At 43.7% G+C, this 27,522-nt stretch overlaps 1 protein-coding gene across 2 annotated transcripts; it reads right to left on the bottom strand.

Moving 5' to 3' along the window:
• Window positions 1-292: 292 nt before the first annotated feature.
• LOC123489411 (epididymis-specific alpha-mannosidase-like) lies at window positions 293-9,107 on the bottom strand. 2 transcript variants are annotated; one of them, XM_045220007.1, is made up of 13 exons: window positions 8,816-9,107; window positions 8,491-8,689; window positions 8,066-8,256; window positions 7,683-7,860; window positions 7,235-7,371; window positions 5,059-5,327; window positions 4,650-4,841; window positions 2,541-2,784; window positions 2,189-2,299; window positions 1,930-2,122; window positions 1,138-1,394; window positions 836-965; window positions 293-584 (listed from the first exon to the last, which is right to left on the bottom strand). In XM_045220007.1, exons 1-13 carry the CDS (start codon window positions 8,924-8,926, stop codon window positions 493-495), a joined length of 2,304 nt encoding a protein of 767 aa, XP_045075942.1. In that variant the 5' UTR covers window positions 8,927-9,107; the 3' UTR covers window positions 293-492. The 2 variants fall into 2 exon arrangements, with proteins under 2 accessions (XP_045075942.1, XP_045075943.1); XM_045220008.1 differs by having other exon boundaries at window positions 848-965.
• Window positions 9,108-27,522: the final 18,415 nt, after the last annotated feature.

Raw genomic sequence — 27,522 nt, 5'->3', positions numbered from 1 at the left:
CACCCTACGGAAACTTCTTCTTCTCTAAGATGACAACAAGAAGTGGCCGTGTGGTCTAGGGTGGACTGTAAGCGCTGCGCTCACTTGCAAACAGGAAGAACATTTCTAACCAACACCCTTCAGATAAACAGTCTTACCGCTAGTCAAACAGTGAGAGACCCTCATCTCTACTGGGTTAGGTTATCAGATGCCTTGAGAGGTCAATAATGACCTTCTCCTGTCCAAGGCCTTAAAACTGAAGCACTTCAACTGAGGCAAAGAATTAAACAGACACAAAATGAGTGACTCCCTATTTTAGATTATACTCAATTTTATACAGAAAAAGTAGTCCGGCACTTCAAGATAATCCACATCCTGGTCATACAATGTCACATGTGTTACATTAGAGAATGTACATCACAGAATGTTTAATCCCATGTTCTACATGTCAAAAGGCCTCTCTTTAGATTAGTTATCCATCTTCACAGAAGACTGAAGGGGAACTGGAACTTTCTACTTGAAGTAAATGAAGAAGGTCCTGATTTCTTTGGGTGATATGGTCACATTGAAATCACCTCTCACACCAATACTTGACCTCTTGACCCCTGAAACAGACAAACAAATAAAAACACTCGGACGTAGACAAAAAAATAATTGTAAACGCAAAAGATGGTTCAGATTTCATAGGTGGTTAAAATCTCAAAACACTATAGCCTAATCAATTGAGAACTAAATTGACAGCTCCTGAATCTCAAAAGGTACACTGATAGTTACTTCTCTTATATCTTTTAACTTTGATAAAAGGTATTTATTCAGATGCGATATTTCCCTCCACCAAAGTTGAACTGAAGCTTACCAAGCCTCTCACCTCTCCCTGGGTCTTCTGAAGTCTTCCACTTCCACCCCTGGAGGTCGGAGATATCCCAGGTTCCTGTGAGAGAGCGCTCCTCCACCGCTCCCACTTCTCCCATGCCCCGCAGCACTTCCTGTTTACACAGGAAATTGATTTTCAAAACAAACAGTGTAAATGGAGTAGTGACCACCAAATGTCAATATCAAATTTTTTAGTACACACAAATAACTCTTATTTGACCTCAATATGATCGCAGTGTATATAGAGTTGTCATATTCATCTCTTCCAGCTGTGTTTTCTGTTACCTTCATGTTAATTGTAGCCGGCTGAGAGAGAACCGGGTCTTCACCCTTCTCATACAGATGCATGATCCTCAGTAGGACCCGATCGTAGTCCGGCTGTGTGGATCCAGGGGTACCTGTCTCTATGTTCTGGAGGTGCAGGGTGTGGTTGGAGCTGTAGACCCAGCCCGGGACACTGAATGTCAGCAGGTGGAGGTTGTCAGGCAGGACCACGGGGCGAAGCGGAGATCTGGTCCGAGGCTCCTTCCTCCAGGCCTTCTCTAGAGGGAGAGGTGGAATGGCAGTGCAGTGTAGGTATGAGACCATACATTGTGACAATGCATAGTATAGGTGAGCAAAAACGTGGTCGACTCCATTTGGGAATGTCTCAATTGTGTATTTGTTTTTAGAATGGATTACACTTTATGGATTTCTAGGGAAAGTTTTAATGGAAAGTAGCTGTGCGTGCTTTAAGCAGGTTGGTATTTACGGTCATGAATCTTGCCCTGGGAGGCAGCTCTGCAGAGTGGTCACAAACTGGCACAGCCATAAAGTCATAAAATCTGATTTTAAACATAACCCTAGCCTTAACCTTAACCATACTGCTAACCCTAATAACGAATCCTAATCTTAAATTAAGATCAAAAAGCACATTTTGTTTTCATGAATGTTTACGATATAGGCAATTTTGACTTTGCAGCTGGACCATCTAGCGGAAAATCGCTCAGTTCTGCCTCCAGGACAAGATTCATGAAATTAAAGGTCAACCTGCGAGCCAGAGTAGTTAAATAGGAGAGCTATAAGGAGTGGACTCACGTGGCCTGTCGATGGGCATGACCACAGGTCTATGCTGCAGCTCTATCGCCTCCCTCTGGTAGAGAGAGGAGTTAGCAGTCAGGGAGCTCAGTGTCATCCAAAGGACAGGCCTCACCACCGAGCTGTCGTTCAGGGTCAGGTTATAACCCAGGTTCCACTCCTGGTTGTTCCACAGACGTCGGTGGAGCATCACCTGGGAAAAATACAGGGGGTTGTGTGTGTGTGTGTGTGTGTGTCTCATACCTAAACACACACTCACCTCCAGCTCTCCCTCCCTCTGGCTGGAGGCACCATGAGCTCTCTCACTGAGGAGGAACAGTCTGCTAGAGTCATCTTCAATGTAGGCCGTTCGAACCATGGGGTAGTAGTTCTGCAGTACACAGACACAGGAAGAAACACAAGCAATTGTCACAAAGTCCTGAACTGTAACCCAGGCCTGATTCACCAAAGGGAAAGCTGAGGAGACCAACCACCCAAACTCCCTGAGTAGGAAAACATCTTGAGGTGAACCAGGCTCATAAAGTGTAGGCCATCTTCCTCAGGCTGGCAAGGTACTGTGGAAGTTCAGAGTACTTTAACCATCAAACAGTCCTTAAATACAACCCACTCACTCTGGCAACATTATTATTGACGAACATCCTGGAAGGCCTCTTCATCATCTGGTACCCATTGTCGTCAGTGAACAGAGTCCTGTTGTTCTTCAGGCTGGTCCTGGTCCTGAGGACAGCCTCGGTGTTGACCACCAGGGGGCCCAGCGAGTAGCTCTGCTCCAACCTGTAACACAGCCTGCCCCTGGGGAAACCCTGTGGTACTCTGGTGGTGACCGAGTAGGTGTAGTCCTCATCCGCTTCCTCCCTGCGGACAGAACTCACTGTTAATGTGAGCCACCGAACATTAGACATGCACCTTACTAAGATGTAGCCTTGTTTGAGTGAGTGAGTGAGTGAGTGAGTGAGTGAGTGAGTGAGTGAGTGAGTGAGTGAGTGAGTGAGTGAGTGAGTGAGCGAGAAAGAGAGAGAGGATAGAGGGAGGATAAAATAGATACAGTGAGGGAAAAAAGTATTTGATCCCTTACTGATTTTGTAAGTTTGCCCACTGACAAAGAAATGATCAGTCTATAAATTTTATGGTAGGTTTATTTGAACAGTGAGAGACAGAATAACAACAAAAAAATCCAGAAAAACGCATGTCAAAAATGTTATAAATGTATTTGCATTTTAATGAAGGAAATAAGTATTTGACCCCTCTGCAAAACATGACTTAGTACTTGGTGGCAAAACCCTTGTTGGCAATCACAGAGGTCAGACGTTTCTTGTAGTTGGCCACCAGGTTTGCACACATCTCAGGAGGGATTTTGTCCCACTCCTCTTTGCAGATCTTCTCCAAGTCATTAAGGTTGAGGCTGACGTTTGGCAACTCGAACCTTCAGCTCCCTCCATAGATTTTCTATGGGATTAAAGGTCTGGAGACTGGCTAGGCCACTCCAGGACCTTAATGTGCTTCTTCTTGAGCCACTCCTTTGTTGCCTTGGCCGTGTGTTTTGGGTCATTGTCATGCTGGAATACCCATCCATGACCCATTTTCAATGCCCTGGCTGAGGGAAGGAGGTTCTCACCCAAGATTTGACGGTACATGGCCCCGTCCATCGTCCCTTTGATGCGGTGAAGTTGTACTGTCCCCTTAGCAGAAAAACACCCCCAAAGCATAATGTTTCCACCTCCATGTTTGACGGTGGGGATGGTGTTCTTGGGGTCATAGGCAGCATTCCTCCTCCTCCAAACACGGCGAGTTGAGTTGATGCCAAAGAGCTCCATTTTGGTCTCATCTGACCACAACACTTTCACCCAGTTCTCCTCTGAATCATTCAGATGTTCATTGGCAAACTTCAGACGGGCATGTATATATGCTTTTTTTGAGCAGGGGGACCTTGCGGGCGCTGCAGGATTTCAGTCCTTCACGGCGTAGTGTGTTACCAATTGTTTTCTTGGTGACTATGGTCCCAGCTGCCTTGAGATCATTGACAAGATCCTCCTGTGTAGTTCTGGGCTGATTCCTCACCATTCTCATGATCATTGCAACTCCACAAGGTGAGATCTTGCATGGAGCCCCAGGCCAAGGGAGATTGACAGTTCTTTTGTGTTTCTTCCATTTGCGAATAATCGCACCAACTGTTGTCACCTTCTCACCAAGCTGCTTGGCGATGGTCTTGTAGCCCATTCCAGCCTTGTGTAGGTCTACAATCTTGTCCTTGACATCCTTGGAGAGCTCTTTGGTCTTGGCCATGGTGGAGAGTTTGGAATCTGATTGATTGATTGCTTCTGTGGACAGGTGTCTTTTATACAGGTAACAAACTGAGATTAGGAGCACTCCCTTTAAGAGTGTGCTCCTAATCTCAGCTTGTTACCTGTATAAAAGACACCTGGGAGCCAGAAATCTTTCTGATTGAGAGGGGGTCAAATAATTATTTCTCTCATTAAAATGCAAATAAATTTATAACATTTTTGAAATGCGTTTTTCTGGATTTTTTGTTGTTGTTATTCTGTCTCTCACTGTTCAAATAAACCTACCATTAAAATTATAGACTGATCATTTCTTTGTCAGTGGGCAAACGTACAAAATCAGCAGGGGATCAAATACTTTTTTCCCCTCACTGTAGCAGCTAGGGAAGGAGGGTACATGGAAACCAAAGACTGTCAGAAAGGAGTTGTTGACATTCCCACCTGTAGAAGTACTGTCTGATCTCAGTGATGATCTTCCCAGGGACAATCTCCATCTTGACGGCCTTGTATGCCCTCACTGCAGAGCCGTTAGCACTGAAGATGTAGTTATCAGAGATGGGCCCTGCGCTGACATTCCCATTGACCTGGTACTCCCAGAAATCCTGACTCATCCTCACCGTTCTCTTCTCATGCCTGTCAGGGTCACAGAAAGTTCACAGGGGGCATTGTTGACGTAACGCCTGGGCTGCGTTCAATAGGAAAACGTTGTGGAACGTTCAGTAAAATAAAACATGCTTCTCTGACATGTAGAAGAAATCACGTCAGCTCTATTAACTACATTTCTATCTGCAACGTTCCACAACGTTCGCCTGTTTAATGTGACCCTGATGTGAATGTTGAATATAACTACCTGTCGGTGATGCTATGCAGTAGGTTAGTATCCTGGTCCAACATGATCTTATAACATTCATTCAGAACCGGTAAGAGTCTCCTTCCTGTCTTCAACCACTGTGAAACATTTCGTCTATTGAACGACACGACCCAGGCATGGTGGGTCACGAGGCCCTCTTCACCCGGCTTCTCTGAGAACTTGATGAGGTACTTCCTGTGTTGGAGACCCCCAAGGTCCACCACGATGAACAGGTCATAGGTCTTGTTGGAGTCAGCTGAACTCTGGGTCTGTTGGGAGCAGAGAGATGCGGGCCGTGTTCATTGGACACCAAACAGAAGACAACAGACAAACAGGGAGGGAATACCTGGACTTGTCCAATAAGAAACATTCATTTTCATCTTCCGTTGCGAACTGTTTTTCGCTGCATGCCCAATGAACACAATCATGATTAGCTGAAAACTGGGTTTGTTTAGAAGGTATGTCGTCAATGGAACTGCAGATACAGTGGGGGAAAAAAGTATTTAGTCAGCCACCAATTGTGCAAGTTCTCCCACTTAAAAAGATGAGAGAGGCCTGTAATTTTCATCATAGGTACACGTCAACTATGACAGACAAAATGAGGAAAAAAAATCCTGAAAATCACATTGTAGGATTTTTTATGAATTTATTTGCAAATTATGGTGGAAAATAAGTATTTGGTCAATAACAAAAGTTTCTCAATACTTTGTTATATACCCTTTGTTGGCAATGACACAGGTCAAACGTTTTCTGTAAGTCTTCACAAGGTTTTCACACACTGTTGCTGGTATTTTGGCCCATTCCTCCATGCAGATCTCCTCTAGAGCAGTGATGTTTTGGGGCTGTTGCTGGGCAACACAGACTTTCAACTCCCTCCAAAGATTTTCTATGGGGTTGAGATCTGGAGACTGGCTAGGCCACTCCAGGACCTTGAAATGCTTCTTACGAAGCCACTCCTTCGTTGCCCGGGCGGTGTGTTTGGGATCATTGTCATGCTGAAAGACCCAGCCACGTTTCATCTTCAATGCCCTTGCTGATGGAAGGAGGTTTTCACTCAAAATCTCACGATACATGGCCCCATTCATTCTTTCCTTTACACAGATCAGTCGTCATGGTCCCTTTGCAGAAAAACAGCCCCAAAGCATGATTTTTCCACCCCCATGCTTAACAGTAGGTATGGTGTTCTTTGGATGCAACTCAGCATTCTTTGTCCTCCAAACACGACGAGTTGAGTTTTTACCAAAAAGTTATATTTTGGTTTCATCTGACCATATGACATTCTCCCAATCCTCTTCTGAATCATCCAAATGCACTCTAGCAAACTTCAGACGGGCCTGGACATGTACTGGCTTAAGCAGGGGGACACGTCTGGCACTGCAGGATTTGAGTCCCTGGCGGCGTAGTGTGTTACTGATGGTAGGCTTTGTTACTTTGGTCCCAGCTCTCTGCAGGTCATTCACTAGGTCCCCCAGTGTGGTTCTGGGATTTTTGCTCACCATTCTTGTGATCATTTTGACCCCACGGGGTGAGATCTTGCGTGGAGCCCCAGATCGAGGGAGATTATCAGTGGTCTTGTATGTCTTCCATTTCCTAATAATTGCTCCCACAGTTGATTTCTTCAAACCAAGCTGCTTACCTATTGCAGATTCAGTCTTCCCAGCCTGGTGCAGGTCTACAATTTTGTTTCTGGTGTCCTTTGACAGCTCTTTGGTCTTGGCCATAGTGGAGTTTGGAGTGTGACTGTTTGAGGTTGTGGACAGGTGACTTTTATACTGATAACAAGTTCAAACAGGTGCCATTAATACAGGTAACGAGTGGAGGACAGAGGAGCCTCTTAAAGAAGAAGTTACAGGTCTGTGAGAGCCAGAAATCTTGCTTGTTTGTAGGTGACCAAATACTTATTTTCCACCATAATTTGCAAATAAATTCATTAAAAATCCTACAATGTGATTTTCTGGATTTTTTTTCCTCAATTTGTCTGTCATAGTTGACGTGTACCTATGATGAAAATTACAGGCCTCTCTCATCTTTTTAAGTGGGAGAACTTGCACAATTGGTGGCTGACTAAATACTTTTTTCCCCCACTGTATACACATGGCTTTTATGTAATATAAGGGCGACTCATTGTCCTACAACATGTTTAGCTGGATTAATCAACCATGTATTTCCACACTACCTGCGCAGGCACGGCCTGTCCTTGGTCGTCAAACACCGTTGCCATGGGGAAGGTTACCGTGACGTTGATGATGGTGGTGGTGTTCCATGCCAGGGGGTTGTATACAATGATGTGCTGTTCCTGGTCCTGATGGGAGCCTGCAATTACACTTATTATCAAATTATCATTGATTTATATTTAAAAAAATACCCATGTATAGTTGATGAAGATAGTTATAAGATTATGCCTTGGACCAAGCGGAGCCTTGGGCCTTGTCAGAATACATCATTTTTTACCCCCTTCCTTGATGTGTAATCACTGATCTGTAGTGTGCGATTGGATAAGTGAAAACACGCTTCCCATCCTACTACTTTAACACATCCACTCCTCTGAGATCATGTCAAAGGAAGGAAGGATGCATTTTTCAATTATTAATGATTCTTTTTCAAATACATGACTTTACCCTTACTCTGAGAGTCTTGTCTATAGAAGGCTTCAGAGTTGCTAGCGGTGCCCAGGGCCTGGGGTAGGAGGAAGAGGGCAGCCAGGAGATCCTCTACTCCCATCATAGCCTGGGTCAGGTGCTCCATGTACATGTCAGCCACCTTGGGAGACTCTGTCCCTGTGATCCCGTCATGGTGCTGCACCTGGAGATAAAACAGAGGGATAACAAGATGAAAACAGTACTTATCTATTTCAAATAATTCATTTTGTGGGTCTTTTATTTCTAAATGTGTGTGTCAGAAATGGGATATGAGAATGTTTAATCACTGGGTTACAATGATAGGTACTATTAATATAGATAAAGACACAATGAATCACAATCAATCAGTGAGTATTTTGATCAGGCACCTCAGAGACAGCCCAGCGGAGGGCCTTCAGTTTCTTCAGGGCCTCTTCTTTAGGGACCGGTCCATCTGGGTAGCTGACCCGGTACCGGGTGAATAGAGTCTCTGCAGCATGCAGCTGCGAACTAGCTCTCCTGGCTATCCCCTTCAGAACATTCCGGGAGGCATAGAACCCAGTCCATGCCTGGAAAGGTTCTGGAGAGACAAAATGTTCCTTTTTAGAACTCCAAGAACCAGATTGGAATTATGTGAGAAAAGCATTTTCCGGCCCTTGGCTTCATAGCAGTTTTTACTCCTACATGTTTTGAGTGTGCCAACTCTTGGTCATTGGAACCATTGATATATACATTTTATTATACAAGTTTTATTCATATTCCATTTATATGTTTGAAACATATAATAGATACGAACATTTATCGAAAAACCCACCAGTGGAGTAAGGAAGGAAGTCCTCACTTCCCCTCATATCCCAGGTGAGATTTGATTGGTGGACAGCCTGGAAGTACTCGCTGAGAGTGGCGTACTGGACTGTCACTCCAAACTCCTTGCTGTTCTGGTTGATGTATTCCACTAAGGGATCCATGTTGGCAAACTGCACAGATGAGTTGTAGAACTGCTTGTCACAACCCTATGGAGTGAAATAACAGGAGAAACATATATTGGTAAATGGTGAAGTTACTAGAAAGAACACTAATTAACGACTTTCCTGATCTCTGTATATCTATGGCTCTATGTTGACTCTATGTTGACTCACCCAGGGCCAGAGGACATGGTTTGTCCTGAACCACGCTGCCCTCTGCTGGATGTTCTGCACCATGGTCTTGGCATAGGAGTACAGCGTCTCTTTGGTGACAGGCAGGCTCATGTTGGGGTAGATGCCATTTTTAGGGGGGTCAGGGAACAGGGCCACGCCATTCCAATAGAAACCAGAGCTGAGAGAGAACAACTGATTAATTTCACTGAGACAAACATGTGCTTGTAATCTATTAAGAGCCTATGGTGATAGGCAAAATGGATCAAATTGAGATTTTTGTTGATCTATAGCCGTGGTCAAGCGTTTTGAGAATGACACAAGTATTGGTCTTCACAAAGTTTGCTGCTTCAGTGTTTTTAGATATTTTTGTCAGATGTTACTATGGTATACTGAAGTATAATTACAAGCATTCCATAAGTGTCAAAGGCTTTTATTGACAATTACATTAAGTTTATGCAAAGAGTCAGTGTTGACCCTTCTTTTTCAAGATCTCTGCAATCCACCCTGGCATGCTGTCAATTAACTTCTGGGCCACATCCTGACTGATGGCAGCCCAGTCTTGCATAATCAATGCTGAGTTTGTGGGTTTTTGTTTGTCCACCTGCCTCTTGAGGATTGACCTCAAGTTCTCAATGGGATTAAGGTCTGGGGAGTTTCCTGGCCATGGACCCAAAATGTCGATGTTTTGTTCCCCGAGCCACTTAGTTATCACTTTTGCCTTATGGCAAGGTGCTTCATCATGCTGGAAAAGGCATTGTTCGTCACCAAACTGTTCTTGGATGGTTGGGAGAAGTTGATCTCTGAGGATGTGTTGGTACCATTCTTTATTCATGGCTGTGTTCTTAGGCAAAATTGTGAGTGAGCCCACTCCCTTGGCTGAGAAGCAACCCCACACATGAATGGTCTCAGGATGCTTTACTGTTGGCATGACACAGGACTGATGGTAGCGCGCACCTTGTCTTCTCCGGACAAGGTGTTTTCCGGATGGCCCAAACAATCGGAAAGGGGATTCATCAGAGAAAATGACTTTACCCCAGTCCTCAGCAGTCCAATCCCTGTACCTTTTGCAGAATATCAGTCTGTCCCTGATGTTTTTCCTGGAGAGAAGTGGCTTCCTCGCTGCCCTTCTTGACACCAGGCCATCCTCCAAAAGTATTTGCCTCACTGTGCGTGCAGATGCACTCACACCTGCCTGCTGCCATTCCTGAGCAAGCTCTGCACTGGTGGTGCCCCGATCCCACAGCTGAATCAACTTTAGGAGACGGTCCTGGCGCTTGCTGGACTTTCTTGGGCGCCCTGAAGCCTTCTTCACAACAATTGAACCTCTCTCCTTGAAGTTCTTGATGATCCGATAAATGGTTGATTTAGGTGCAATCTTACTCGCAGCAATATCCTTGCCTGTGAAGCCCTTTTTGTGCAAAGCAATGATGATGGCACGTGTTTCCTTTCAGGTAACCATGGTTAACAGAGGAAGAACAATGATTTCAAGCACCACCCTCCTTTTAAAGATTCCAGTCTGTTATTCTAACTCAATCAGCATGACAGAGTGATCTCCAGCCTTGTCCTCGTCAACACTCTCACCTGTGTTAACGAGAGAATCACTGACATGATGTCAGCTGGTCCTTTTGTGGCAGGGCTGAAATGCAGTGGAAATGTTTTTTTGGGATTAAGTTCATTTTCATGGCAGAGGGACTTTGCAATTAATTGCAATTCATCTGATCACTTCATAACATTCTGGAGTATATGCAAATTGCCATCATAAAAACTGAGGCAGCAGACTTTGTGAAAATTTATATTTGTGTCATTCTCAAAACGTTTGACCACGACTGTACTCTACAAACCAATTTGGAGTCTTAATTCAATATCAGCCTGTAGGGGTAATTGTAAGAGAGTAGGATATGCTAGGAGAGTTATGACATGGAAAATGGTGAGAGGGGAAAGGATATACCTTTACAGGTGCTGTTCCCTCCACCACTCACACACACACACACACACACACACACACACACACACACACACACACACACACACACACACACACACACACACACACACACACCCGGCAGTGCGTAGGGATCATACCAAACACATTGGCGCACTGAATGGTTACTGTTCTATCTCCCTCTTCCTCTTTCTTCTTTATGTGCATCATTTTTATTTTCTTTCTTCATACTAAACCTTTGACCCCAGTAACGTCTTCTTCTTTTGGTTACTGCTGTCTGCTCTCTACCCAGTTGATTTCAATATTGCAGTTCTGAACAGCTTTGTTGTTGATTAAAGATCTAGTCAAAAGTTTCATCGTTGGCAAAATTATGTGGAAAGCAGAGAACTAGATGTGCAGATTGTTGAAATGTCCGTTGCTGTGTCACTCTGTCAAGGCGTCAGTGAAATCTTGCGGTGGGCGTCAGCCCGCAGGACACAGAGCTGATCAGAAAAGCATTACTTTACTAGAAAGTTAAACTGAAATACATCTCCCACACAGGAGAAATAACCTGCATACACGCATGCTTAATAACAATCACACACAACACACAGTGTAAGACAGAAGGGAGGTTAAATAGGAAACAATACTACATAATGAAACCAGAGTGTTACAATCAAGACAGAACACAGTGAACACCAGAAACATGGATCTAGCAGCTAGTACTCCGGTGGCGTAGGCATGAACCTGCCGAGCAGGAGGAGGCAGCTGCGGCTGAATGTACAGTACCCCCTTACGGCTCCAGCGTGCCCGACTGACACCGGGGGCCCGGCCAGGAGGAGCAGCGGGCCAAGTAGTCGGATACACTGCAAAATTTTGGGAAATCCCTCAACCATGGTGGGATCTGGATGTCTCCTGCAGGACTCAGCGTTCCTCCCGGACGTACCCCTCCACTCCCTGAGATGCAGGCATTTACCGCGCCTCGAATCCATGATGAACGGACTGAGTATGCCGGCGCCCCCTCGATGTCAGTGGGGGTAGGAGGGAACCTCTCGTACCTCAGAATCCTGGAGTGGACCAGCTCCCTGCGGCCTGAGGAGAGACACATGGAGCGATGGGTTATGTAATTAATAGGAAGTTGTAACCTATAACAAACTCATTCAATCTCCTCATAATACTACAAACCGCCCGACCCAGCTTCCGGCAGGGTGGCGAAGAGGCAGGTTTGGAGTCGAGACGAGACCCGATCTCGGTGCATGCACCGGACCTCCTTGGCGATCGGCGCTTGCCTTGTGTCGCCTGATAGCTGCAGTGTGCCATGCGCAGCGTTCAGGAGTCTCTTCCAAGCGCCCGAAACCACTGCGCCCACTGCAGGAGCTTCGATGGTCTATCATGCCAGGACCGGCTGATCAACCTAACACACACTGAAAAGGCGTAAGGTTAGTAGAAAAGTAGCAAAGTTAGTTTTTTAGTTAACTATCTCTTCAGGAATATATCAACCACTCCCCATGCTGGTCCTGGCAATAACCTCAGAGCCTACCCACATCCTGGTTCCTCTCTCCACCTGCCCATTACTCCTCGGTGAAAACCTGAGGTAAAGGCTAATCGAACAGACGTTCCATAACACCCTCCAGACTCTAGAGGTGAACTGGGACCCCGATCAAACACTATATCCTCGGCACCCGTAGTGCCGAGAAGGCGGTGTGTAAACAGAAGCGTCAGCAGTTTATGGGCTGTAACCTGGCATAGGAATGAGATGGCAGGCCAGCTCCGGTCCACAACGGCCAAGATCGTAGTACCCTGAGGGGAAGGTCCTACAAAGTCCACCGATAGATAACCCTTGGACATAGGGGTTGTAATTTCCCTCTGGGCAGGTGTCTAGGTGCCTTACACTGGCGCACACCAGGCAGGAAAACATAAACCCTCACGTCCTTGGCTAAAGTGCGGCCACCAGTACTTCCCACTAAACATTTGCTGTCCATTGATTACCAGGATGACCAGAGGAGGTTAGCGTGGCAAGGCCAATAATCAATCGATCACGAACCTCGGCGGCACGTACATCGACCCTCCCGACACCTAGAAGTGGGCTACAGTACCTCACTAGCCGCTCGATATCCGCATCAACCTCCCACACCCGGGTGCCACCCAACAGACGCGGGAGTATGCAGGTGGGCTCAATGGACCTCTCCTCTGTGTCATACAGTTCGGGACGTGTCATGGTTCTGGAACCTGGTCTGTAAGTGAGCTAAACCCACACGTAAAAACATAACCCATCTTGCCTGGCCAGGGTTCCTCGCTGCCGGATATACTCGAAATTCACCGATGGTCAGTCAAAATGAGAAAGGGTGCTTTAGCCCCCTCAAGCCAATGCCTCCACACCTTCAGGGCTTGAACCACAGCTAACAGCTCCTGTCCCACCCCACATCATAATTGCGCTCAACAGGCCTCTTAGAAAACGCACAGGCGGAGTTTGCAGTCAGCGTACCCAGGCGCTGAGACAGTACAGCACCGATCAGCCTCGGGCGCATCACGCCTCAACCGGAATGCCAAGGAGAGGATCCGGATGAGCCAGCACGAGGCAGTAAACAGGTCCTTCGACTTGTTCTATCTATAAACAATTGATTTGTGATCCTGTCGTATAATCATAATCACATACCATTTAACAAACACCCACACCCCAAACCCCCTTCAACCCCATGCCTTCAGCCCCCTGCAAAACAAGCATGAGAGATATAAAATAATTCCCTTTTTGCAGTTATTTTCAAAACATTTCTAATGTATAAGTATCCAGGGCCCATCTCCTTCCCAGTATCCCTCACGTCAACCTTCAGAGGCTTCGTAGATCAGGATATCCAAACTATGAAGAAACATCTTCTTCTCTGTCATGGTGGTCTAATCCTTATAACTCCTTGCAAACAAAAAACATTTCTCACCCCCTTCAGATAACAGTCTTACACGCTAATCAACAGTAGAACCCTCATCTCTACTGGGTAAGGTTATCAGATGCCTTGAGTTCAATAATGACCTTCTCCTGTCCAAGGCCTTAAAACTGAAGCGCTTCAACTGGGGCAAAGAATTAAACCAGACACAAACATGATGTTTCCTATTTTAGATTATACTCAATTTTATACAGAAAATTAGTCCGCACTTCAAGATAATCCATCTGGTCATAAAATTCCACATGTGTTACTTAGAGAATTACTCGAATGTTTAATCCCCATGTTCTACATGTCAAAAAGGCCTCTCTTTAGATTAGTTATCCATCTTCACGAAGACTGAAGGGAACTGAACTTTCTATTGAGCTTGGGAAATTGGGAAATTAAAGAAGGTCCTGATTTCTTTCATTGATATAGTCATACAAAATCATTCTCACACAAACACTTGACCTCTCGGCCCTGAAACAGACAAGCAAATACAAACACTCAGGCGTAGACAAAACAAAAAATTTAACCCGCAAAAGATGGTTCAGATTTCATAGGTGAATTTAAAATCTCAAAACACTATAGCCCTAATCAATTAATAGACTGAATTACTGCTCCTGAATCTCAAAGGTACACTGATGAAATCAACTTTTCTTATATCTTTAACTTTGGCAAAGGTATTTATTCAGATGCAATATTCAGATGCAGTTATTTCCCTAAACATTTGTAATGCTTATAGAGGATTGGAAGTTTTATTAACCCACCCTACCTGGATAAGAGAAAGCAGATTGATGAGAAGGAGCAGACAGCAACACAACAGGCTATGAAAGTACTTCATGTCAGATGAATAGCCAGGGTGATCTTTTCTCTCACTTTACCACACCTCTCCACTATCCCTCTCTCTCTCTCTTATTTATTCACACTTTGCGTTCCAATCAAAGTTTGGCATTTCTCTCTCCCCTTTCTACATATAACACTGCTGTGACTCCCTGCCCATCTCCCTGGTTAGTATAGTCCTAATAATTCAAAAATTACAGTAAGCTTGGAAAAACCTCTGTCAGCCTGGAGTCACTGACAGTCATACACTCTGTATTAAAGAATCATTTAGTCCCCAGTGTCTCCAGGGCCCATCTCCTTTAAATTCCCTCACGTCAACCTTCAGAGGCTTCACCGGGGATCTCCAACTAATTCCACCGGGGGCCAGGTGTCTGCTGGTTGATTAATTAAGGTCACTGATTAGTAAGGACTTTCCTCACCTGGTTATCTCCGTCTTTTTAAATAAAAAACAATCCCTGATAGCCAGCATCCCTCCCCCTCATTTTTCCTGGGTTGGGGCGAGGCCACTCTGGTCCACTATGGGCACTTCTCACTGATTGTCGAGTTATAATGCCTCATTCCCTCTCTGCTCCAATATTATTCGTTCCCCCTGCTCATTACGTTTCGCATGCATCAACCAATGGTTGCGTCACACATCATCACTGAGATTGCTATAACACATGATTGTTAGCCATACATAAACACCTATCCGTTTTGATCTGACATGCATCTGCTCCCTGCAACCAACCTCATATGGCGGAACCTACAGCTCCATGTCTTCTGCAGAGAGAACATCCACATACATACCCAAAATTGAATATTTTTTACAATGTAAAGCGGCTTGAGTGAACCATCTTCATTTATCCACCATCTTTGACTAGGCCAAAGGAATGAGTTTGGCACCATTGACCTAGAGTGGTCCCAGCACCCATCTCCTTCCTGAAATCTCATATCTCCATATCCAACAAAGTATCTCCCATCACTTTTGCCTGTATCATCTCTATATAAAGATTCTATCCCTTTGTTTGATGACTACCCTATTTCATGCTTACCTAAAACTGCCCCTTCAACATGGCGCTTGCACTCACCTCATTGTCTTTCTCCATTGAGCAGGTGCAACATCTTTCATCACCTACTTTTGTTTCACTCTACAGTTTTCTGCATGTTATTGATCATTTTCACATCTCTTTTTTTTATTAACTGTCTTGGTTTTCATATGCAGTTACTGCCCAAAAGATAACCACTTATCACTCATACAATTTGGCAGTGCGCTCAGAACATTTGCTTGAGAACTAGGAGGTCCACAATAGCTCAGTTTCAAGGTAAGAGAACCTGGTGTGTATCAGTCAGTCTCATGCAGAACCAACCATGCTTATGGACCTGTTTGTGTCCCCAGTATAAAGGGACTGAAAAACCTCCCCTTTAGAGTTTCCTCGGGCTTGCTTATTGAGTTTATAACTCTCAGTGCATTAATAAAGATTCTTCATTTACTTTACTTTGGTCCTCATGTAATTTCATCTGTTCATCGGTTCAAACTCTGATGGTTTTATTGATTTCATCATCTATTTATGTGGATGTTCCATTTTAGAGCCACTGAAAAGGACAATTCAGAGTGCACTACTCTATTCACCCTACACTTCTTCTTCTCTAAGGTAACGCAAGTGCGTGTGGTCTAGGGTGGACTTAAGGCGCTACGCTCCTTGCAAACAACATTTCTCACCCTCACCCTTCAGATAAACCACTCTTACCGCTAGTCAAACTAAACCCTCATCTCTACTGGGTTAGGTTATCAGATGCCTTGAGAGGTCAATATTTCTCCTGTTACAAACACTTAAACTGAAGCACTTCAACTTCAGACAAAAATTAAACAGACACAAATGTACTCCTATTTTGGTTATACTCAATTTTTGCAGAAAAGTATCCGCCACTTCAAATAATCCCTCCTGGTCACTACAATTCACATTTTCATTCAAATTACATCACAAATGTTTATCCCATGTTCTACACATGTCAAAAGGCCTCTCTTTAGATTGTTATCCATCTTCACAGAAGACTCAGGAGGGGAACTAACTTTCTACTTGAATAAATGAAAAGGTCTGATTTCTTTAGGTATATGTTCACATTAAATCACCTCTCACACCAATACTAAACCTCTTACCTAAACAACAACAAATAAAAACAATCTCACTAACAAAAAAAATTATGGCTAAAGCACAAAAATGTTCCAGATTTCATAGGTGGTTAAAATCTCAAAACACTATAGCCTAATCAATTAAACTAAAATTACACTCCATGAATCTCAAAGTACCATGATAGTTTTCCTTATATCTTTAACTTTGATAAAAGGTATTTATTCAATATATTTCCCTCCACCAAAGTTACTGAGCTTCCCCAGCCTCTCCCACTCTCCCTGGGTCTTCTGAAGTCTTCCACTTCCCACCTCTGGGGGTCGGGATATCCCAGGTTCCTGTGAGCGCTCCCTCCACCCTCCCACTTCTCCCATCTTAGCTTCCTGTTTACCAGAAATTGATTTTCAAAACAAAGCAGTGTAAATGATAAGTGACCACCAAATGTCATCTTTTTTCTTTTTTTGCTTTATACACTCAAATAACTCTTATTTACCTCAATATAATCTCAGTTATATAGATTGTCATATTCATCTCATCCAGCTGTGTTTTCTTGTTACCTTCATGTTATTTGCAGCTGAAGACGGGTCTTCACCCCTTCTCCTACAGGATGCATCATCCTCAGTAGGACCCGATCGTAGTCCCGGCTGTGTGGATCCATACCTGTCTCTATGTTCTGGAGGTGCAGGGTGTGGTTGGAGCTTGTAGGCCCAGCCACACTGAATATCCCCGGCAGGTGGAGGTTGTCAGGCAGGACCACGGGCCGGAGATCTGGTCCGAGCTCCTTCCTCCTTCTTCAGAGGTGGAATGCCAGTGCAGTGTAGGTATGAACCATACATTGTACAATGCCATAGCTATAGGTAACAAAACTTAACTCCATTTGGGAACGATCTCAGATTGTGTATTTGTTTTTAGAATATCTTTCTGGGAAGTTTTAGTGGAAAGTCTGTCGTGCTTTCAAGCAGGTTATATTTACGGTCATAAATCTTGCCCTGGGAGCGCTCTTCAAGTGGTCACAAACTGGCTCATTCCATAAAGTCACAAAATCTATTTTAAACCTAACCCTACCTTAACCTTAACCACCTGCTAACCTAATATATCCTAATCTTAAATTAAGTCAAAAAGCATTTTTGTTTTCATGATTTTCATATAGCAATTTTGACTTTGCAGCTGACCATCTAAAATCCTCCAGTTCTCTGCCTCAACAAATTCTCTTAAGTCAACCCTCCAGCAGTATTAAATAGGAAACTATGTATCCGTGCCCTGTCATCATACCACAGGTCTTCTCAGCTCTATTGCCTCCCTCTGGTGGGGGTTAGCGTCAGACTCAGTGTCATCCCAGGACGCCTCACTCACCATTCGTTGGGTCAGGTTCTACTCGGTTCCACTCTATTATTCCACGTCTGAGCCATCACCTGGGACAAATTTGTTTGTGTGTGTGTGTGTGTGTGTGTGTGTGTGTGTTTTTCCCTACTACCACACTCCACCTCCGCTCTCCCTCCCTCTGGCTGGATGCACCATAAACTCTCTCACTAGAGACAGTCTCTCATCATCTTCATTGCCGTTCACATGAGTAATAGTTCATACTCAAAGAAAACACCAATTGTCACAAAGTCCTGAACTGTAACCCAGGCCTGATTCTCGAAGCTAGAGACCAACCACCCCAATCCTGATAAACATCTTGATCGGCTCTATAAGTGTAATTCCAAACATCTTAATTACCCCACTCCTCAATTATATCTGCTCCTGGTCCTCTTCTCATTTACCCATTGTGCGTCCAGTAGACCTCAGAGTCCTGTTGTTCTTCAGGCTAGTCCTTCCTAGGACAGCCTCGTGTTGACCGCCAGGGGCCCAGCAGTAGCTCTGCTCCAGCCTTAACACAGCCTGCCCCTGGGAAACCCTGTGTTACTCTGTTACCAGTAGGTGTAGTCCTCATCCCTTCCTCCCTGCGGACAAACTCTCTGTTAATGTAAGCCACCAGCATTAACATGCACAACTTACTAAGATTTCCCTTGTTTTGGTGAGTGGTGATATTGTGTGGTGAGGTGTGTGAGTGGTGGTGGTGAGTGAGTGAGTCGCGCGAAGGAGAGGATAGGGGGGGATAAATGATAAGTGAGGAAAAATATTTATCTTTACTGATTTTTGTACTTTGCCCACTGACAAAGAATTATCATCTATAAATTTAATGGTAGGTTTATTTGAACAGTGAAACAATAACACAAAAAAATCCAAAACCATTCAAAATTTATAAATTGATTTGCATTTTAATGATAATTTTCCCCTCTCAAAAACATACTTTACTTGTGGCAAAACCCTTTTACTCAATCCAAGTCGCGTTTCTTGTAGTGTGCCACCAGGTTTGCACACACATCTCAGGGGGGATTTTTGTCCCACTCCTCTTTAATCTTCTCCAAGTCATTAAGGTTTCGAGGCTACGTTTGTCAACTCGACCTTCGCATCCTCCATAATTTTCTCTAGGGATTAAAGTCTGGAGACTGGCTGGAGTCCCCTCCAACTTAATGTGCTTCTTCTTCCGAAGCCACTCCTTTATTGCACTTGTGGCCATGTGTTTTAAGTCATTGTCATGCTGGAATGCCCATCCATACCCATTTACAAATGCCCTGGCTGAGGAAGGAGGTTCTCACCCAAGATTTGATACATGCCCCGTCCTCTCCCTTTGATGCTAATTTACTTCCCCTTAACAAAAACACCCCCAAAGCATAATGTTTCCACCTCCATGTTTGTCGGTGGGGATGGTGTTCTTGGGGTCACACAGCATATTCCTCCTCCTCCAAACCACGGCGAGTTGAGTTGATGCCCTCCTTTGGTCTCATCACCACAACACTTTCCACCCAGTTCTCCTCTATCATTCATTTCATTGTCAACTTCACGCATTATATACTTTTTGAGCAGGGGACCTTGCGGGCGCTGCAGATTTCATTCCTTCACCGTAGTGTGTTATTGTTTTCTTGGTGACTATGGTCCCAGCTGCTTGAGGATCATTACAAATCCTCCTTATTCTGCTATTCCTCACCATTCTCATATCATTCAACTCCCGTGAGATCTTGCATGACCCCCAGGCCAAGGGAGATTGACTGATTCTTTTGTGTTTCTTCCATTTGCGAGATAATCTCACCAACTGCTGTCACCTTCTCACCAAGCTGCTTGTCTATGTCTCTTAACCCATTCCAGCCTTGTGTGGGTCTACAATCTTATCCTTCGACATCCTTGGAGAGCTCTTTAGTCTAGTCCATGAGTGGAGAATTTGGAATCTGATTGATTGATTGCTTCTGTGGACAGGTGTCTTTTATCACAGGTAACAAACTGAGATTAGGACCACTCCCTTTAAGAGTGTGCTCCTAATCTCAATTTTACCTGTATAAAAAACACCCTGGAACTCAGAAATCTTTCTGATTGAGGGGGGTCAAATACTTATTTCTCTCATTAAAATGCAAATAAATTTATAACATATTTGCATTTCTTTTTCTGGATGTTTTTTTTGTTATTCTGTCTCTCACTGTTCAATAAACCTACCATTAAATTATAACTGATCATTTTCATCTTTGTCAGTGGGCAGAGCGATGCACCAAATCAGCTTGGGGGATCAAATACTTTTTCCCCTCACTCCTAACAAGCTCGGAGGGGGGGTAACATGGAGACCAAAACTGTCAGAAAGGAGTTGTTGACATTTCCCACCTTAGATTATCTGATCTCGTGATGATCTTCCCAGGGACATCTCCATCTTGCCTTCTGTGCCCTCACTGCAGAGCCTTAGCACTGAAGATGTAGTTATCAGAGATGGGCCCTGCGCTCAGCATTCCCATTACCTGGTACTCCCACAAATCCTGACTCATTCTCTCCTTCTCTTCTCATTTTCACAGAAAGTTCACGGGCTTGTTGCCTTACCCTGGCTCGTTCAATAGGAAAGCGTTGTGGAGCGTTCAGTAAAAAATAAAACATGCTTCTCTACATGTAAAAATCCCTCTCATTAACTACCTTTCTATCTATTCCAAGCGTTCTCCTGTTTTAATGTACTTATGTAATGTTGAATATAACTACCTGTCGGTGATGCTATCTTTAGTATCCTGGTCACATTCTTATACATTCATTCAGAACCAGTGGGAGTCTCCTTCCTGTCTTCAACCACTTAATACATTTTTGTCTAATGAGCGGCCACTGCCCAGGCATGGTGGGTCACGAGGCCCTCTTCACACTTCCGGCTTCTCTGAGAACTTGATAGGTACTTCCTGTATTGGGAACCCCCAAGTCCACCACGATAACAGTCATATCTTGTTGATCCAGCTAACTCTGGTCTGTTGGAGAGTGAATGCCGGGCCCGTGTTCATTGACCCACACAAAAAACAGACAAACAGGGGGGGATACCTGATCTTCTTCTAACTGTTTTTAGCTCTCCCAATGAACACAATCATGATTAGCTGAAACTGGTTTTTTTTAGAAGTATGTTTCAATACTGCAATTACTCTTATATGTAATATAGGCACTCATTGTCCTACAACATGTCTTAGCTGGATTAATCAGCCATTAATTTCCACCTACCTCCTTAGCACGGCTTCGTGAGTTCAAACACCGTTGCCATGGGAAAGATTCGTGAGTTATGATGGTGGTGAATATTCCATACCAGGGGTTGTATACAATGATGTACTGTTCCTAGATCCTGATGGGAGCCTACCATTACACTTATTATCAATTATCTTGATTTATATTTAAAAAATACCCATTATAGTTGATGAAATATTATAAGATTATGCCTTGACCAAAGCCTTGGCCTTTACTACATCCTTTTGCTACCCCCTTCCTTGATGTGTAAATCACTGATCTTAGTGTGCATTAATCTGAAACTTCCCATTATACTTTAACACATCCACTCCTCTGAGATCATTCAATTTTTTTTTCAAATCTTTTACCTTGCTCTGAGAGTCTTGTCTATAGAGGCTTCAGATCTGGTGCCCAGGGGCCTGGGGTAGGGGGGGGGCACCAGTTCCCTCTACTCCCATCTCATAGCCTGGGTCAGGTCTCCATTACATTCTCACTTTCCCTGTGATCCCGTCATAGTGCTGCACTGGAGATACAGAGGGATAACAAATAACGTACTTATCTATTTATATCATTTTTGTGGGTCTTTTATTTCCTAAATTTTTAAATGGATATGAGAATGTTTAATCACTGTTCAATATATTACTATTATTAGATAAACACACAATGAATCACAATCAATCAGTAGGAGTATTTTGATCAGGCACCTCAGAACAGCCCATGGCGGAGGGCCTTCAGTTTCTTCAGGGCCTCTTCTTTGAGACCCAGTCCATCTTAGCTACCGGTACCGGGTGAATAAAGTCTCTGCATGCATGCAGCATTCTCCTGGCTCTCCCCTTCCAGATCATTCCGGGGCATAGCCCAGTCCATGCCTGAAAGGTTCTGAAAAAATTTCCTTTTTAGATCCAACCGATTGAATTATGTGAAAAACATTTTCCTTTTCCTAGGATTTTACTCTCTGTTTTGGTGTGCACTCTTTTCATTGGAACCATTGTATATCATTTTCTTTACAGTTTTTCTTTTTTTGAATATAAAATCACTTAAAACCACCATATATGAATCCCTTCCCTCATATCCCCGGTGAGATTTGATTAGTGACAGCCTGGTACTCTATGCTATCTGTCCTCCCACTCCTTGCTATTCTGGTTATTATTCCACTAAAGGGATCCTGTTGCAATTTTAAACTGCTTGTCACAACCCTATGAGTAATAAAATATATTTTTATGGTGAAGTTACTAGAAGTAACACTAATTTATCTCCTATATCTTTTTTTTTTTACTCACCCAGGGCCAGAGCCATGGTCTTTCCTACCGCTGCCCTCTTATTTTCTGCACCATGGGTCTTAGCATAGGATACAGCGTCTCTTTGGTGACAGGCAGGCTCATATTGGGTAGATGCCATTTTTAGAGGTCAGGAACAGGGCCACGCCATTCAATAGAAACCAGAGTGCAACTGATTAATTTCACTAAATTTCTTTAATAGAGCCTATGGTGATAGTGCAAAATTATCTTATTATCTATATTCGTTTTGAGCCCAATATTATTCTTCACAAAGTTTGCTGCTTCAGTGTTTTTAGATATTTTTGTCAGATGTTACTATGGTATACTGAAGTATAATTACAAGCATTCCATAAGTGTCAAAGGCTTTTATTGACAATTACATTAAGTTTATACAAAGAGTCAGTGTTGACCCTTTCTTTTCAAGATCTCTGCAATCCACCCTGTCATGCTATCAATCTACTCTGGCCACATCCTACTGATCACCCATTCTCATATCATCTGTTTGTGTTTGTGATTTTTGTTTTCCCCCTGCCTCTTGAGGATTACCTCAAGTTCTCCAATGGGATTAAGGTCTGGGGTTTCCTGGCCATGACCCAAAATATCGATGTTTTGTTCCCCCACTTAGTTATCACTTTTGCCTTATGGCAGATCTTCATCATGCTAAAACATTGTTCGTCACCAAACTGTTCTTGGATGGTTTGAGAAGTTATCTCTGAGATTGTTTACCATTCTTTATCATTTTTCTTACCCAAATTGTAGGTGAGCCCACTCCTTGTTAAACACCCCACACATGAATGGTCTCAGGATGCTTTACTGTTAGCATACTTACAATATGTCACCACCTTGTCTTCTCGACATTTTTTCCGATCTCCCCAAACAATCGGAAAGATTCATCAGAAAAATGCTTTACTCGATCCTCAGCAGTCAATCCCTGTACCTTTTGCAGAATATCAGTTCTGTCCCTGATTTTTTCCTGGAGAAAGTGGCTTCCTCGCTGCCCTTCTCGTTACACCAGCCCATCCTCAAAGTATTTGCCTCACTGTGCGTGCAGATGCACTCCACACCCCTGCCTGCTCCATTCCTAGCCGCTCTGCACTGGTGGTGCCCATCCCACACTGTAAATCAACTTTATCCTGCGCTGCTACTTTCTTGGGCGCCTGAAGCCTTCTTCACAACAATTAACCTCTCTCCTTGAAGTTCTTGATGATCCATAAATGGTTATTTATTCTAAATCTTACTACCTGCTAATATCCTTGCCTGTGAACCCTTTTTGTACAAAGCAATGATGAGTGTCACGTGATACCCTATTCAGGTAACCATGGTTAACAGAGAAAACATGATTTCCAAGCACCACCCTCCTTTTCAAGATTCCAGTCTTTATTCTAACTCAATCGCATACGAGTGAGTCACCACTTCTCTCACACTCTCACCTGTGTTAGCGGAATCACTACATGATCACAGCTGGTCCTTTTTGGCAGGGCTGAAATGCAGTGAAAATGTTTTTGGAGATTAAGTTCATTTTCATGGCAGAGGGACTTTGCAATTAATGGTGCAATTCATCTAAATCACTTCCATAACATTCTGATATATCAAATTCCATCATAACTGAAGACTTTGTGAAATTTATATTTGTGTCATTCTCAAAAGCGATTTACCACACTGTACTCTACAAACCAATTTGAGTCTTAATTCAATATCAGCCTGTAGGGGTTAATTGTAAGAGAGTAGGATATGCTAGGGGGAGTTATGACATGGGGGATGGTGAGAGGGGAAAGGATATATATATGGGGGCTGTTGCCATAATGATACATAGCTATCTTCCTGGTGTGAGTGAAGATCTCTTGCTGCTCTCTTTCAGGGAGGGAGCCTCTCCAAAGCAAACTGGATTTTCTGCTCCAACATAAAGACCATGACAATTTATTGTTATGAGTTACATTTGTACACAGTTGGTAGGGCATAGTGCTTGCTAACACCAGGATAGTGAGTTCATTCACCATTACTAAAATGTGTGCATACTTAAATCCTTTGGATAAAAGTATCTGCTAAATGCATATATTATATATTATCAAACCTCTTTAAACCATTAACTCCTGAGTCACTGATCATGTCAAACTCTCAATAAGTATGTCTGCCTGTAGGCTTAGCTACTATGTATCCATACCTTGCTCTTCTGCATGTCATCTTTGTCATATCATCACAATGAGGTGGCATGAACCCAGCCAGGGCAAAAACAGGGTGGTGGCGGAGGCTCCCAGCGGTCCCCGTGCCACGGGCGCCCCACCCGTCTCTCGACCCATTTTGTGTTGTGTGTGTGTGTGTGTGTGTGAGAGAGAGAGGGGAGAGTCCTGGTGTTTAAAGTAACCAACAAAACAAATGTTTCTACATCATTAAACCACTTTTACCCGTCAGCTGCAGTACCTCATCATCTAGATCGTCACAGCTTCATCATTCATCACCTGTCCCCGATAATAATCCGTCGACTCTCCTTCTACTATCCCAACCTGGGGGGGGGAGATAGGTAATCACTACAAATCAAACAAAGATAAGAGGTTATAATTTTATAAAGCGTTAATCATCATCCCGTCATATGGTTCCTGTCAGTTCTACAGCCTCTGAATGGGAACGACCATCCACCAACACCACACATTGTGTCTCCGACAAAGTTTTATCACCAACTATCCCCAACACAAATTGCTTTCCTACATACTTAACTTACCGTTGTTTCCCACATTCAAAGTGCCAGATTGGCAACATTTATCCCCTTATTACTATGGGAACTGTTCCGGTATTGAAAGCATCAGGATTTATTAACTTTTAAGGAGGAACTGAATGTACTACTTCGGTTCTAATGAATATTCATTCATGGAATTGAATGGAGTATCTAAATTAGTGGATACAGGGAAATGAGAACAAACAAACAAAATAACTGTAAAAGAGTTCCAACAGTCGCTAATAAAACAGAGCAGCATTGAGATTTGCATTCTGTTGTGGTGAAGTTTTCAAATCAAATTGTGCGTAGTCCATCCCATTCCCGGATTCTCACTACCACCTTTGGAGCACATATGACCAACGATACTCTCGTCAAGCCAGGTGGGCCCAATTTCTTAACTTGATTTCAATTCATTCCTGTCCTTGCTTCAGGATCCCACAGATTAAAGCGTATCACTCTCCGGATCACCATGCCGGGAAAAGGATCCGATCTGCCTCATCTCTCATCTTTGCACCTGCTCTTTAATGTGAGCGAGGACATCCACCTGGCAGCTCCAGGAGGACCCATCTCCAACCCCTCCGGCCGTTATGTTTCCCTGTTCTTTACCGCCTGCTGATCTGAACCACACCACCCTTCCCCTCTTGTCTGCGCACCCTGCATTCTCTAGCCCACAAAATACTGGTGGCCCACCTTGGCTACAATGTCTCCCGCTACTCAACTCTGTTTATGTGCCCAAGCGAAGACACCTCCCGGAGCGCCCGGCCGGGCAAACAGTTCACTGAGTCTACTGAGTCTACTGAGCCACCGTCTAACACACACACCTCCAACACCAGACTGAAACCCAACATGCACCCCTAATCACCTCCAGCCACACTTACTTCCATCATCATCTCATCACAATTACATTTTGAGGCATTTTAGTCATTTGTAGCCGCTCTTATCCAGATCAACACAGTTAGTGAGTGCATACATTTTCCTTCTGCCCCCGTGCAGGCAACCCCACCCCTGCATTGCAAACCTGTATCTCCAACTAACTCATCTATCCCACCTATTACCCTGACTATTTCTGAATGATGTTGTGTGTGATTGTTTATTTGTGTCATGTAGTCTATCTTTGTTATTTCTCTTTGTCATTGTTTAATAAACCTTGACCTTGTTAATTCCTTATGTCGTCCTGCCTCTTAGCCATGCTCATCTCATCCCACACCACCAGAGCTGTTTCTAGATAATTGAATGTTCATTTCACTCTCCCCTCCGCGTCGTTTTAGGGGAATTTGTCTCTACCCCCCGCCTCACAACCGCCCAGACCACGTGGATGTGTGTGGGTTAGCAGTTTATTAGCCGTCCAGCGTTGTGAACAGAGTACCCCATGGTGGCGGTGAGGTTATGGTATGCGGCAGCATACTACGGACAACAAACCCATTTATTTTATCAATTACAATTTGTCGATCCTATGATCTTACCATCCATCCTCCTTCATTCCTAATGTTTCAGCATGATCATCGGCCCCATTCCAGGATCTTACACTATTTCCTGAAGCTAAAGTCCCAGTTCTTCCATACCTATACTCACCAACATTTTGGATGCTCTGATTTTCTATTTTCATTCCCACCAATATCCAATTCGCATAGCCATTGAGGAAGTGAACAACATTCCACGGGCCACAAATCTTTAGCCTGATTAACTCTAAGTGAAGGAGATGTGTTGCGCTGCTGCCAGGGCAAAATGATGGTCACACCAGATACTGACTGGTTATCTGTTCCACCCCCTACCTTTAAAAAAAAGGTATCTATACAACAGTTCATCTCTGTTTCCCAGGCATGTGAAATCCATAGATTAGGCCTAATGCATTTATTTCAATTACTGATTTCCTTATATGAATTTATTATTAAAATCTTTGAAATTGTTGCATGTTGCATTTATAATATTGTATTCAGTGTAGTTTCCTAGTCTTAGATGAAGTGTTAGCCCGGTCCCAGATCTGTTTGTATATGCTTATGCCAGGCTAGAAGAATATCTCCTCAGATAGAACAATGAACAATATTTCACTGATGTATAAATGTGAACATCTTGTTTCCCTCTCACAAATATATTGAGCCGCGACAGTGGGAGAAATGCATATTTTGCCACATTCCACACATTCTCTCATCAATTAAACATTTAATCTCAATACAGTTTTCTGTTCCCAAAACTAGAATATGTTATGAACTGTAGCAGGTGATCACAGAATAAATGGTTTTTATTTGTGAGATGCAGAGATACGCAGCAATGTAAAACACTACAGTGCGTATAACGACTCCACTGGAAAACACTTGAATCTCCTGTCGTACAATCCAATAGAGCTCCACTGAGATATTTACTAACACCTCTACTACGAAA

This window comes from Coregonus clupeaformis, unplaced genomic scaffold, assembly GCF_020615455.1.
Source record: "Coregonus clupeaformis isolate EN_2021a unplaced genomic scaffold, ASM2061545v1 scaf3012, whole genome shotgun sequence".
NCBI classification, from domain to species: Eukaryota; Metazoa; Chordata; class Actinopteri; order Salmoniformes; family Salmonidae; genus Coregonus; species Coregonus clupeaformis.
The sequence above is the reverse complement of the archived record's forward strand: the minus strand, read 5'-3'. Positions and strand labels throughout refer to the sequence as shown.